This window comes from Macaca nemestrina, chromosome 12, assembly GCF_043159975.1.
Source record: "Macaca nemestrina isolate mMacNem1 chromosome 12, mMacNem.hap1, whole genome shotgun sequence".
In the NCBI taxonomy this organism is placed as follows: domain Eukaryota; kingdom Metazoa; phylum Chordata; class Mammalia; order Primates; family Cercopithecidae; genus Macaca; species Macaca nemestrina.
In genome coordinates, this window is record NC_092136.1 from 77439506 (window position 1) to 77454613 (window position 15108).

Below are 15108 nucleotides of genomic sequence, written 5' to 3' on the forward strand. Positions count from 1 at the left end.
CTCTCCCTGGGGAGTAGTGTAATTGCTGTGCTGTTCCCTGCCCCTCTATAGCCCAAAAGACTGTGCCATTCCCGGGTATTTGCTAAGCCTAACGAGGGTCCAGAGTCACTGCTACATGGTGTATCATCCCCTGGGACCCAAGTTGCCACTGAGCCTTATTGACTCAGATTCCCAAATTCTAGTTGTACCCTGCTCCCTGAAACTAAACCTCCAGAACATCCCTTCTTGCCCAGGTTGAGGCCAGTGCTGTGCTCTGCCTACCAGGGGTAGAATTACAGCTGGCCCCTGAGCCTGAGCTGCTAGAGGGTTCAACAGAGTCATAGATCCTGGCCCAGTGGGCAGTCCACATCCAACCTTGGCACCCCAAGACCCAGCCGCCACAACAGGTTCATGAGACTCTGAGCTTAGAAACCCAACCCTACATAAGTTCTAAGCACCAGTACCTAGAACCCAGCACTGCTGCAGCTACTTGTAGGCCATGCCAGACCTGACACCAAAAGGGATCCCCCTGGCTAAGTCTCCTCATTGTGGGGAAAATGAGAACAGAAAGACCCGAAAAGTCCTTGATGCTAAGGACATTAGCAACTTATGCTACCACTGCTGCTGTACAAACTTCTACAGTCTAGGCCACTGAGGCACACAGTTATTGTTGATGTTGAACATAGGCAAAGAAGCTGCATGGAGCTACATTGCACCTATGTGGAAACACAGTCATCACATCCTTCTCAACAGGAACACTAAAACCCAACTGCAGGTGAAAGTCTTTAAGAAATCCACTCTAGAAAGTCTGGAAGAGGTGATCTTTTCACCAGAAGCATGGACACTTAACATGAAGACACAAGAAACACAAAAAATGAAGGAACTATAACACCAAAAAAGCACCAAAGGAACTCTGTGGCTAGTAATCCTGGCTAGTAACAGAGCCCAATGAAAAGGAGATCAACAAATTACAGAAAGGGAATTCAAAATAATGACCTTAAGACAACTCAGTGAGGTACAAGAAAATACACACAATTCAAAGAAATCAGGAAAAAGAATTCACAATATGAATAAAAAATTCAACAAAGAAAAAAAAGAAAAAAACAAAACCAGAACTCTTGCAGCTGAAGAATTCAATGAATGAAATAAAGAACACAATAGAGAGCTTCAACAGCAAACCTGATCAATTAGAAGAAAGAATATCTGAACTTGAAGATAGGTAGTTTGAAATTACCCAGCCAGAAGGAAAAAAGGGAATATGAATGAAAAGAGTGAAGAAAACCTGCAAGACTTATGGAACACCACTAAGATCTACTGGGAGAGATAGACTCTAATATAATCATAGTTGGAGACTTCAACACCTCGCTCTCAGCATGGACAGATCACCTAGACAGAAAATCAACTAGATTTAAAGTGCACTTTAGGCCGGGCGCGGTGGCTCAAGCCTGTAATCCCAGCACTTTGGGAGGCCGAGGCGGGCGGATCACAAGGTCAGGAGATCGAGACCACAGTGAAACCCCGTCTCAACTAAAAATACAAAAAATTAGCCGGGCGCGGTGGCGGGCGCCTGTAGTCCCAGCTACTCAGGAGGCTGAGGCAGGAGAATGGCGGGAACCCGGGAGGCGGAGCTTGCAGTGAGCCGAGATCGCGCCACTGCACTCCAGCCTGGGCAACAGCGTGAGACTCCGTCTCAAAAAAAAAAAAAAAAAAAAAGTGCACTTTAGACCAAATGGACCTAACAGAACATTTCATCCAACAGCTGCAAAGTGTAATTCTTCTCATTAGCACATGTGACATTCTATAGGACTGACCTCATGCTAGGCCAAGAGATTTTAAAATAATTGATATTACATCAAGCACCTTTTCTAACCACAATGGAATAAAACTAGAAACCAATAACAAGAGGAACTTTCAAAATTGTACAAATACATGGAAAATTAAATAACATGTTCCTGAATGATACAATGGGTCAATGAAAAAATTAAGAATGAAATTTAGAGCCAGGCGCGGTGGCTCACACCTGTAACCCCAGCACTCTGGGAGGCTGAGGTGGGGGGATCACGAGGTCAGGAGATCAAGACCATCCTGGCTAACATGGTGAAATGCCGTCTCTACTAAACATACAAAAAATTAGCCAGGTGTGGTGGCAGGCGCCTGTAGTCCCAGCTACTCGGGAGGCTGAGGCAGGAGAATGGCATGAACCTAGGAGGCAGAGCTTGCAGTGAGCCGAGATCGCACCACTGCACTCTAGCCTGGGTGACCGAGACTCCGTCTCAAAAAAAAAAATTAAATAAAATATAAAAATTTAAAAAAAGAATGAAATTTAGAAATGCCTGGAAACAAATGAAAACAGAAACACAACAGAAACGGATAAATACCAAAATCTATGGAATACAGCAAAAGCAGTATTAATAGAGAAGTTTATGGCAATAAATGCTAATATTAAAAAAGTAGAAAATTTTCAAATAAACACCCTAATGATGCATTTCAAGGAAACAGAAAAACAAGAACCAAACCCAAAATTAGCAAAAGGGGAAAAAAAGATCAGAGTAGAAATAAAATTGAGACAAAAAATACAAAAGATCAACCAAATGCAGTTAATTTTTTCAAAGAATAAACAAAATCAAACCAGTAGCTAGACTAACCAAGAAAAAAAGGGAAAAGATCCAAATAAATAAAAAATGAGGCTGGGTGCCATGGCTCATACCTGTAATCCCAGTACTTTGGGAGGCTGAGGCGGGCAGATCACTTGAGATCAGGAGTTTAGACCAGCCTGGCCAACATGGTGAAACTCCGTCTCTACTAAAAATATAAATATTAGTGGGTGTGGTGGCACACGCCTGTAATCCCAGCTACTCAGGTGGCTGAGGCATGAAAATTGCTTGAACCTAAGAGGCGGAGGTTGCAGTGAGCTGAAATCGCACCACTGCACTCTCCAGTGTGGGGGATAGAGTGAGACTCTGTCCCCTCCCAAAAAAAAAAAAAAACACCAAAACGCTGGGCATGGTGACTCACGCCTGTAATCTCAGCACTTTCGGAGGCTTTGGCAAGTGGATTCCTTGAGGTCAGGAGTTAGAGAGCAGCCTGGCCAACATGGCAAAACTTTGTCTCCACTAAAAACAGAAAAATTTGCCGGGAGTGGTGGTGGGCGCCTGTAGTCCCAACCACCTGGGAGGCTGAGGTATTAGAATCACTTGAACCCAGGAGGCAGAGGTTGTAGTGAGCCAAAATCATGCAGTTGCACACCAGCCTGGGTGACACAGCGAGACTCCGTCTCAAAATAAAGAAGTAAATGAATAAAATAAAAAAGAAAAAGGAGACATCATAACTAATAGCACAGAAATGCAAAGGATCATTAAAGATGATTATGGGCCAGGCACAGTGGCTCAGGCCTGTAATCCCAGCACTTTGGAAGGCCGAGGCGGGCGGATCATGAGGTCAGGAGATCGAGACCATCCTGGCTAACATGGTGAAGCCCCATCTATACTAAAAATACAAAAAAATTTAGCCGGGCGTGGTGGCACGTGCCTGTAGTCCCAGCTACTCGGGAGGCTGAGGCAGGAGAATCACTTGAACCCGGGAGGCAGAGGTTGCAGTAAGCCGAGATCGCACCACTGTACTCTAGCCTAGGAGACAGAGCAAGACACCGTCTCAGAAAAAAAAAAAAAAAAAAAAAGATTATGAACTATACACCAACAAATTAGAAATCCTAACAGAAATGGATAAACTCCTGGACAAACACAGCTTACCAAGATTGAACCAAAAAGAAATAGAAAATCTGAACAGACTAATTATGAGTAATGAGATGGAATTTGCAAAAACAATCTCCTGTCAAAAGCAAAAACAAAAAAGGGCCCAGCTAAGACCTCAAAAGCACAATCAAAAACTAAACATAGACAAATGGCTGGATGTGGTGGCTCATATCTGTAATCCCAGCACTTTAGGAGGCCAAGATGGGCAGATTCCTTGAGATCAGGAGTTCGAGACCAGCCTGGCCAACGTTGTAAAATCCTGTCTCTATTAAAAATACAAAAATTGGCCAGGCATGGTGGCACATGACTGTGGTCCCAGCTGCTCGAAAGGCTGAGCCAGGAGAATCACTTCACCCTGGGAGGCAGAGGTTGCAGTGAGCCGAGATCGCGCCATTGTACTCCAGCCTGGACGACAGAGGGAGATTCTGTCTCAAAAGAAAAAAAAAAAAGACAAATGGGGCTATATTAAACTAAAAATCTTCTGCACAGCAAAAGGAAACAATCGACAGAGTGAAGAGACAACCTACTGAATGGGAGAAAGCCATTCTGCAAGCTATTCATCTGATGGAAGGTTGATATCCAGCATATACAAGGAACTCAAACAACTCAACGGCAAAAAAACAAATAATCCAGTTGAGGCAAATTAGCTGAAAATAGATATCTTTCAAACTAAGACAGAAAACCAGCCAACATGTATATTTAAAAAAAAAAAAAAGTTCGCCATCACTAATCACCAGGGAAATGCAAATCAAAACCACAATGAGATATTATCTCACCCCAGTTGGGATGGCTATTTTCAAGAAGAAAAATAACAGATGCTGGTGAGGATGTGGAGAAAAGGGAACTCTTACACACTGTTGGTGGGAATGTAAATTAGTACACTCATTATGGAAAACAGTATGAAAGTTCCTCCAAAAACTAACAATAGAACTACCTTATGATCCAGTAATCCCATTACTGGGTATATATATCTGAAGGAAAGGAAATAAGTATGTTGAAGAGCTATTTGCATCCCTATGTTTATTGCATCAGGAGTCACAATAGCCAAGATAATGGAATCAACCTAAGTGGTCATCAACAGATAAATGGATAAAGAAAATGTAGTATGATTCCATGTATATAAGGCATCTAGAGAAGTCAGACTCACAGAGACAGAAAGTAGAATGGTGGTTTTCAGGGCCTGAGGGAAGAGGAAATGGGGAGTTGTTGAATGGTTAGAATTTCAGTTTTGTAAGATAAAAAGATTTCTGGAGATTGATTATATAACAATATGAATGTACTTTACTGAACTGTGCATTTAAAAATGGTTAAGATGATATATTTATGTTATGTATTTACTACAATTTTTTTCAAAGAAAAAATCATTCAGAGGAAGGAAAATACAGAAGAATAAAAATTAAAATAACTGCTGATCTCTCATCAGAAACAATGAAGGTCAGAAGACTAGAATGGTATCCTTTAAATGCTGAAAGAAAACAGAACTGTCATTCTGGAATTCTATACCTAGCAAAATCTCTCTCAAAACTGAAGGTGAAATTAAGAAATTTCCAGATAAATGAAACCTGGAAAAATTTCTCACCAGGCCACTCACATGGCAAGAAATGGCAAAGGGAGCTCTTCATACTAAAGAGTAAGAAAACCAGGGGAAAACCTCACTAGACATTGTTTGAGTTTTGCTTTTAACACTTATACATATTTTAAAGAAGTTAAAAGGGAAAAATAATCTTTCATAGTTATGCAAGTATTTACTATTTCTATTGCTCTTCCCTCATTCCTGAAGATTCAGTTTTCCATCTAGTACCATCTTGCTTCAGCCTGAGGAAATTTCTTATCAGTTTTTAAAAGGAGATCTCTTGGAAATGCTCTTATTTTTCCTTTATCTGAGAGAATGTCTTAATTTTGTTTACATTCCTGAAGGATACTTTTGCGGAATACGGACTCCTTGGTTGGCAGAGGGTTTTTTTTTCTTTTCTTTTTTTTTTTTGAGACGGAGTTTTGCTCTTCTCGCCCAGGCTGGAGTGCAATGGCGCGATCTCAGCTTGCTGCAACCTCCGCCTCTCAGGTTCAAGCGATTCTCCTGCCTCAGACTCCTGAGTAACTGGGATTACAGGCACCCACCACCACGCCTGGCTATTTTTTTTGTATTTTTAGTAGAGACGGGGTTTCACCGTGTTAGCCAGGATGGTTTCGATCTCCTGAGCTCAGATGATTCACCCACCTCGGCCTCCCAAAGTGCTGGGATTACAGGTGTGAGCCACCATGCCCGGCAGCAGAGGGTTTTTTCTTTCCATTAGTTTCAAGTATGTTTTCCTTTATTACATGGAATGTTGTTTTAATAGGAGCTTTGAAATCTGTGTCTGAAAATTCCAACATCTGGGTTATTTTGAGGTTCGTACCTGTGACTTCCAATGAGAATGGGTTATATTTTTCTGGTTTTCAATACGCAGAGACATTGTGGATTACAGATCCCTGAATGCTATGAACATTATGTTGTGTAGATGCTGGGTTCTGTTATAATCCCATGGAGAAGTGATTTTTTTGTTTGTTTTGAGACAGGGTGTCACTCTGTCACCCAGGCTGGAGTGCAGTGGCACGATCTCGGTCCACTGCAACCTCCACCTCCCGGGTTCAAGCGATTCTCCTGCCTCAGCCTCCTGAGTAGCTGGGATTACAGGGGCCCACCACCACGCCCAGCTAATTTCTGTATTTTTGGTAGAGATGGGGTTTCACCATGTTGGCCATGCTGATCTCAAACTCCTGACCTCAGGTGATCTGCCCGCCTCGGCCTCCCAAAGTGCTAGAATTATAGGCGTGAGCCACTGCACCCGGCCGAGAAGTGGTATTTTTATAGGAAATCAACCTGGTTAGGTTCAGACCGCAAGTTCTGTCTCTCCTCCTGTGTATGGTAGTTCAAATCTTCATTCAGTTCACATAGACTTTGTTGCACTCGATTGGGTCCCACACGTGTAGCCCAAGGTGATCCTAAGACTCACGTAGTTTCATTCCCAGAGTTAGAAGATCCCTTCTCCAGCTCTCTTCATTCTGGAATACTTGCTCCTTCCAGCCCCAGTGGGGCCCCTCTTCTGGTTCCCCTACTCAGAAAGATGGGGTTTTTATGACATTTTAGACATTTGTTCCACTGTGCTACTTTGTGATGGGGCCCAACCTGGAGGCAAATCCACGAAAGACAAAAAGTTTACCTCTGTATAGTCACTTCTACAAGTTTTTCTCCCCTTTACAATCTGTCTCCTTTCATTCATTTTTCAGTCTTTGGGCATTGTACTTTAGATTTTGTCCAGAGTTTTTAGTTGTAATCAGTGGGAAGGAAAGCCTGTGGTGGCTTCTGCCACCATAGTGGAACTGGAACTCCCCAATTCTTTTTCAGTTTCTATATCCATCCTAAAATCCACCATCTCTTCACCTATTATATCCATTCATTACCCCCATAGATTAAAAAATTAATGTAGTTATTTTAAAGTCTTGTAGGCTGGGTCCAAAAGCTGGGTTTATTTTGATCTCTTTCTAGATATCGAGTTCTCTTAACTATGGGTTAATGTATACAGTTTTTCATATATCTGGCATTTTCTCATTGTATACTGAATATTCTGGATGATATGTTATTGGAACATCATAGGAAAAGCCCTGTAAACTGAATTTCACTTCTTTCAAGAGTCAGATCTCTTGCAGTTTCTGCCTTTTTAAATTGCTCTTCGGGGCCTTAAAAGTTATTTTTTAATATTTTGTCCAGAGTTTATAATTATTACAGTGGGTTCAGCATGATGCAAGCTACTCCACTACTACAAGAAAATATATAGTCTTTCTGGATTTAAGAAAGCTTCCTTCCTACCCTTCAGTTGGAATTCTGCAAACATTATTCGAAGTTATTTTCTCCAAAAATCTCCCTGAGATCCTGCTCATTACCCTATCATTCCCTCATCCACACAAGTGAAAACCACGACAGGGAAGAACATGGCTTGGTCAAAGGCCTACAACAATGTGACTTCCTCAGCTGCAGAAAGTTCTATCTCTTCTACTAGGTTATCCCTCTACAACATAGATTTGTTCAAATATTTATTATGCACCTACTGTGAGCTCCATCTTCAAATAATAATGTATTAATATAAAAATCCACACTACAAGGCAGAACGTTCCAAATGCTGTGAGAGAGAGAATAAAAAACTGCTGTGGTGATTCACAGAAAAAGTGAATTCCATCCAGGTAAGAAGATTAATAGAGATTTCACAGAGGAGGTGGCGGGGCAAAGATTAGCCCTAATGGCTAATTCAAGCAGAGATGTTTTTATGTTTTTTCTCTGATGCGTCAGCAGGATCACTGGAGTGATGGTGGTGGCAATTGTTAATACTATATAAATCCTTCTACTTAAAGGGTGAGCTGTAGACAAGCTGCACTGGTATCATCTGGAGTTTATCAGAAAGGCAGGATCCCAGGACATAGGCCAGGCTTACTGAATCAGAGTATTTCAACAAAGTCTTCAGGTATTTCATAAGCATGTTTCACTACAGCGAAGTACTTTGCCTTTCACTACAACTATGATTTTAAGACTTCACATTCTCTGCTCCCAGGCAGTTATATATGTAGTAGAAGAGGATGGGGCATAAGAAGAACAGGTAAAATGTATTTACTCTATAGTACTATTTTATGTATGTTTTATCATTTTACACTCATTAGTAAGCCTTTGAATTAGTTATTTCCATTGTGAAGATAACAATATTGAGGGTTAATTAGGTTAAACAATTGGCCTAAGATCACAAAGAAAGTGGAAAAACCTGATTTTGAACCCATATCCGACTGACTCCAAAGCCTGAACATGCTTTCCATTATACCACACTGCCTATCTCTGGTCAGTGATTCAGGAGAATCAGGTACTATTATTTACAGTTATGCCACTAACTAGAGTTCAGTGACCTTGATTAACTCACTCTATCTTTTTAGGACTCAGCTCTTCATGTATAAGTTGATGGAAGTTGAACTAGTGAAAGTTCACAAACAAATCAACCATGTTGCTTCATGAAAATGGGTATCTGAGGCAGCCTTAAGAATGAGTTTTGGGGCCTCTTCTGTGTGACAGCAGATGACTCAGAAAAACAAAAGTAGGGTAGCATAGTGTAGAGAAAAGAGTACAGGACCAGGAACAAGAAGACCTGGGTTCTAACCCAATCTCTGCTATTTATTAGTTGTGAGTCTCAGTTTCTTCATCTATAAAATGGAGATAAATTTTGTACACTGGCTATGTCTCAGTGTGTTGATTGGTTCAAATGAGATATGTATGAAAATATTCTCAAGGACAAAATCAAGTAATACATTAGTACAGCCATTTCTCCATTTGCCTTAATTGTCATAACATGAATCATGAATTAGATCTTGTAAGTTAATTAAAATGTGATTTGTAATCTGCTGGCTATGGTAGCAATTGGGAATTAGGTCTGGCAAAGCCTATCGGCTCTGCACTTTTGCTTACCCTAACAATGGGAATAAAACATAATAAATATATGTACAGGTTCTGCACCTGTGAAAGAGCTGATGATGTCAGAAAAACAAAAGACCATTATCCTAGAGCAGGGAGCCAGTGCTCTATAACTTTGTTAGGATGGAAATTTTCTATATCTGTGCTGTCTGGTACAGTAGCCCCTAGACATATGTGGCTACTGAGGACTTGAAATGTGGCTAGTACAATTGAGGAACTGAATTTTACATTTTATTTCATTTTAATTAATTTGAATTTATGTAGACATATGCAGGTAGTAGCTACCATACAGAATAGTGCAGTTCTAGAGCAAAAGCAAGGTATGGATTTGTTCAACAATGTTATGGTTTTATAGCTATACTTTTAAGGCCAACAAGTAAATTTACTGTTTTTTTTGCAATTCGGAAACTCTGTCCCCTAATGCTTTCACCCCTGCCTCCAAATCAAACATTTTTTATAGCATTATTTTTGATAATGGGAGGTTTCTCTGGAACCCAGTAATCACTGTGTAGCAACACAGATGATGCCAATAAAATATGAAGGCTACAGAAGCAAAAAATTATGTTTTGTCATAGATGTGTTTGTTTACCTGAAACGATATAATGTTTTGCTTGTCTTTAAAATTAAAAAACTAGGGACTGAAAAGTACTAGGCCCTGTGAGCAGTCACTAACCCACCTAATGGCTGTGGCAGCCTCCTACCTTGCATTTTCTGCTCTTCGGCTTATGCACTGGTGCAAGTAGAGATACTCCTGAGGTGCACTGGTGGACAAGGCGGGCTGCATGTGGTTTGACACAGGGGGTTCAAACGTGAACAGAGTTGGCTGGCTGGAGTGTGATGGGGCTGAGGACTTGCGCTCTCGGAGAAGGTGCTGGCTAGAGCTGCTGAGCTCAGCTGGAGAAGAGCGGGGGCCATGACCAGCTGAGGAAACGTTTCTCAGGGTGTCTGTAAAAAGGAGAAATAGCTCTGTGAATGAAAAAAGAAGGAAATGTATCCTATCCCAAAGTGAGTTGTCAGAGGAAGAAAAAAGAGTAAGAGCAGAGGCAATAATCCAGCAGTAGCATTCTCTCCCTCTCACAAACCTGCCCCTTGCTGCCCTCCTGGCCATCTTGGTTGAAGAAGAGATCCTCTGTACCTCTGTACTGCTTCTGGGGTAGCCTGGAGGTGACTTCCTATCACAATTTGGGCCATATCTGCCCCACTTCCAGGAAGTACGGCTACCTGTGGTCTAGGAGTGTGACCCTGACCCTCAGGCAAGGTCTGCCTCTAGAGCAATGTGTACTACCACCTTCCCACTCTTTGGTGGCTCCTGCTGTCGTCAAAGGATGAAATCATGTCTTTTGCAGCAACATGGATGCAGCTGGACATCATTACCCCAAGTGAATTAATGCAGAAACAGAAAAGCAAATACCCTAATGTTCTTGCTTGTAAGTTGAAGCTAAACACAGGGTGCACATGGACATAAAGATGCAAACACTAGACACCGGGGATTACGTTAACAGGGAGGGAGAGGGGGGACAAGGATTGAAAAACTACCTATGGGGTACAATGCTCACTATTTGGGTGATAGGATGAACAGAAGGCCAAACCTCAGCATTAGACAATATACCCATATAACACACTTGCATATGTACCCTGGCGTCTGAAAAACAAGCCGAAATTAAAAAAAAAAAAAAGAAATTTAAACATCTAATTAACAAGAAAAAAAAAAAAAAGCTAAGGCTGGCTTTGTTAAATGAGGCTTTGCTTACTGAAGACTCATTAATTGAGGCTCTGGACTGTGCCTTACTGCATTAATGATAAAAGCACAAATGCATTTGGAGCTGTCAATACTGGACCCCAGCTGCTCCTGCCTGGCCTCCTGAGACCTCCAAGGACAGTTACATTCCCCACTGCCCACCACTCCCTCTCTATTCGTCTTTCTCCCTCTTATCTTAAACTCTCCTCTGTTGTGTTAGAAAGTGAGGTATTAAGGAAGGATAATAACTTATAGTGCTACACCCCAAGCCAAGGGCATTATTCATTCGGCTGGCTCTCTAAGCTTAGTCCAAATTCCTTAGCATAACATAACAAGGCTTTTGACAGTCTGACCTACTTCCCGCTTTTCTCCACCCATAAACAAGGCATATGGAAGCATCATCAATCCCTGAACACACCAGCCTCTTTTATGATTCTTTGTTTTGGCCTCTGCTGTTCCTTCCGCTTGGATTTCACCTCTACTCTACTGGCAAATTCATATGTAGACTTTTTATCCTACGCGGATATCATATTCTCTCCGAAACCTTCCTGGAGTTGGATCTTCTTCTGTGTGCCAACAGCACTTGGCCCATGCTCCCATTATATCCACGGTCACTATGCTTCCTTGTCTAACCCATGGCTTTGAGAACAGTGACTGTGATGTTGTTACCATTATAGTCCCAGCATTTACCTAATAAAGGCAAGGTACATAGCAGGTTCTTAGTTCATGTCTGCAGACCAAACAAACACAACACGTTCATTCAGCATTAAAAAATTCCACTAGTGAAACTTCTTGTTCAAGAGAAATAAAAGTTTAAAGATGTAATTTTAGGCAGCATGATAGTTGGTGGGTTAACATTTTGGTGATGGTGATGGTGATTTTCTAGGGTTATTCAACTCATGTCAGAGGGGACACAGTTCACCTTCTACTCCCTGTCATCTGACCTACCTCAGGCTATACCCTTCTCATGGCCCTAGGCAGGATCACCAGCTCATTAATGCTCTACAGTATTAATTACTCTCCAGGCATTTCTGGTGCTGGGCAGGACACCTTCTGCCAGTGTACAACAGAAAAAGCTGATGGGCCTCTGGGGAAAAACTGTTCCACTGACAGCTGTACTGACCTCCAAAATGAACTCCCATTACAGGTCTTGTAGTAAACTGGACATTTGTTAACAGAATCGATGGCTCATTACTCCATTATATTTGCAAGATGAACTCTCTAATAGTGGAGGAGAGAGGTTTTACAATATGGGACAGAGTAGCCACAGGGCCATGGAAAGAATACAAGCTACTGCCTAAGAAAACACAGGGAACCTGCAAAAACCAAGCCTCTGGTGAGATTCTGTATTCTCTGTTGTTTCGTTGGACTCCTCTTCCTTCACCTGCCCCTTCAGTGGAGGCATTCCTTAGGGCTCCACTGTAGAGCTTCCTATAGCCTCTCTCTCTCCCGCTGGCGACTCTCCAGGGGCAATCCTGTCCACTGCCACAGCTTTAGTTACCACCTATGTGCTGACAACTCTCAAATCTTCATCTCTATCTTAGTTCTCTCTCCGGTACTCCCTGCTGTATATCCCTTCACCTGCTGAGCACCTCCATTCAGACGTCCCACAAGTGGGCCAAACTCAACAATTTAAATTGACCTCTTCATCACTCATGTTCCCTGTCTCAGTGAGGTCCCTCATCACCAGCCAATCAGTTCTCCAAGCCAGAAGTCCAGGCATTATCTATGACTCTTCCATTTCTCAGCAAGCATGTCATGTCATTATGTCACTGTCCCACTTAAAAACTCTTCTGTTATACCTCAGAAGACTTACAAATATCTTTCTTTTTTTCCTTTTTTTTCTTTTCTTTTTTTTTTTTGAGATGGAGTCTCACTCTGTCATCCAGATTGGAATGCAGTGGTGCGATCTTGGCTCACCACAACCTCTGCTTCCTGGGTTCAAGTGATACGCCGGCCTCAGCCTCCCGAGTAGCTGCGACTACAGGCATGTGCCACGACACCCAGCTAATTTTTGTATTTTTAGTAGAGATGAGGTTTCACCATGTTGGCCAGGATGGTCTCGATCTCCACTGCCTCGGCCTCCTAAAGTGCTGGGATTACAAGCGTGAGCCACCACACCCAGCCAAAGCTCTCTCTTTTTTAGAGACATGGTCTCACTCTGTTGCTCAGGCTGGAGTGCCATGGTACAATCATAGCTCACTATAACCTCGAACTCCTGGGCTCAAGCAATCTTCCCGCCTTAGCCTCCCAAATAGCCAGGACTACAGGCATGTGCCACCATGCCAGGCCAATTAAAAAAATTTTTTTGTAGAGACAGGGTCTCACTATGTTGCCCAAACTAGTCTTGAACTTCTGGCCTTAACCAATCCTCCCGCCTCGGCCTTCCAGAGGACTAGGATTACAGGTATAAAGCCCTGCACTCAGCCTCTTTTTTTAAAGCCACTTTCCTGTTTCTTTCTTCAACCTTCTTTCTTACCGGTGCTTCCCTGTGTTTCAAATAAAATTACAGGAAAATATCAACCTTTCTCTCATCACTTTGTACATCAGGCTGTAAACACAGTGATGGCAGAGATTCTGAAATGGTTTTATCCTCATCATTAAGCCCAGTGTGTGATACAATTCAATAAATACGTGTTGATCAAAGAAAGTACAGAACATAAGAAATCCTTATTCCTCAGTAACATTCACTGACTCCTCACTGTCTTCAGAATAAAGTTGAGTTTCCTCAGTATTACAAGAAAGGCCATTGACACAACCTACTTATTCTGCCTTGTCATCAAATGCATCCTTCATGCCCCCTATGTTGAATGCTTTGGCTGTGAGTATAAATAAAAGAGGAGTGACCCATCCTCACCTCTGCAGCCCCTGCCTTGAGCTCAGCCTGTGGAGCCATATCTATGACTCCGTCTGTTCAGCTGCATACTTGGGGAAGTCACTTCACCTCTGAGAGTCTCAGTCTCCTTATTTACAAACCAACACAGGGCAGCTATAAGGATGAAAAGAATGAAATACGCACAAGGTCTAGAAAATCTTGAATGTCATAGGTACATGGAACACCTTCTAGTCACTTATGTACCCCCAGGGCCTAGAACAGCCCCAGCCATGGTATGTATTCAATACGTATTTGTTGACTGATCATACTGAAAAAATAAAAGAATTTTTCCTGGCACAAAAATCCAAATATGCATGTCTCTTGTGGTCAAAATCAGAGAGGTTTTAAAGGTTTGTTAATAATATGAAGTAGGGATTAGGATGAATTGCGCCTTCATCCAACAGAAACTTGGATTTCTATTCCAGCACAAAGCCATGTCAATGAAACCAGCCAGCTCCATCTAATGATCGACAGCTTGGCCGGGTGCAATAGCTCATGCTTATAATCCCAACGCTTTGGGAGGCTGAGACAGGAAGGTTGCTTGAGGTTAGGAGTTTGAGACCAGCTTGGGAAACCTAGTGAGAGCCGTCTCTATCAAAAATTAAAAAATTAACTGGGCATGGTGGTCTGTGCCTGTAGGCCTAGCTACTTAGGAGGCTGAGGTGGGAAGACTGCTTGAACCCAAGAGATTGAGGCTGCAGTGGGCTATGATCGCGCCACTGCATTTCAGCCAAGATGACAGAATGACACCTTGTCTCAAAAGAAAAAAAAGTATGTAGCTGTAGAAAAATTCTTTCAAAGCTGTTTTGGCACTAAAACTTGCCAAAATCCCACTTCTGCTTACAACTTTAAAAAGATCTCTGCCTAAATTTATGTGATTATTTCTTAGTGTTTATACTAGGTTGACTAGTGTCCTTCCAAAAGTCATGTCTACCTGGTATTTCAGAATGTGATCTTACTTGAAAATAGCATCTCTGTAGACATAGTTAAGGGGAGGTCACACTGGATTAGGGTGGGCCCTCATCCATTGAACTGGTATCCTTCTAAAAGAGACACAGAGACAGAGAAACACACAGGTAGAATACCATGTGATGTATGGGTCAAGGTAGAGATTGAAATGATGCATCTACAAGCCAAGGAATGCCAAGGACTGCTGGCAGCCACCAGGAACTAACGGAAAGGTAGAAACAGACTCTCCTTAGAGCACCCAGAAGGAACCAATACCACCAATGCCTTAATTTTGGATATCTAGCCTCTAGAACTGTGCGAAAATACATTT

At 42.1% G+C, this 15108-nt stretch overlaps 1 protein-coding gene across 3 annotated transcripts in view; it reads right to left on the reverse strand.

Annotated features, from left to right (window-relative positions):
- Positions 1-15108, reverse strand: part of LOC105468810 (GRB2 associated binding protein 2) — a 220856-nt gene that overhangs the window by 25116 nt on the left and 180632 nt on the right. For all 3 annotated transcript variants that reach the window (XM_071075363.1, XM_011719198.3, XM_011719197.2), the window contains one exon: positions 9918-10161. In XM_071075363.1, coding sequence (XP_070931464.1) covers positions 9918-10161 — 244 coding nt within the window. The remainder of the gene's footprint in view (positions 1-9917; positions 10162-15108) is intronic.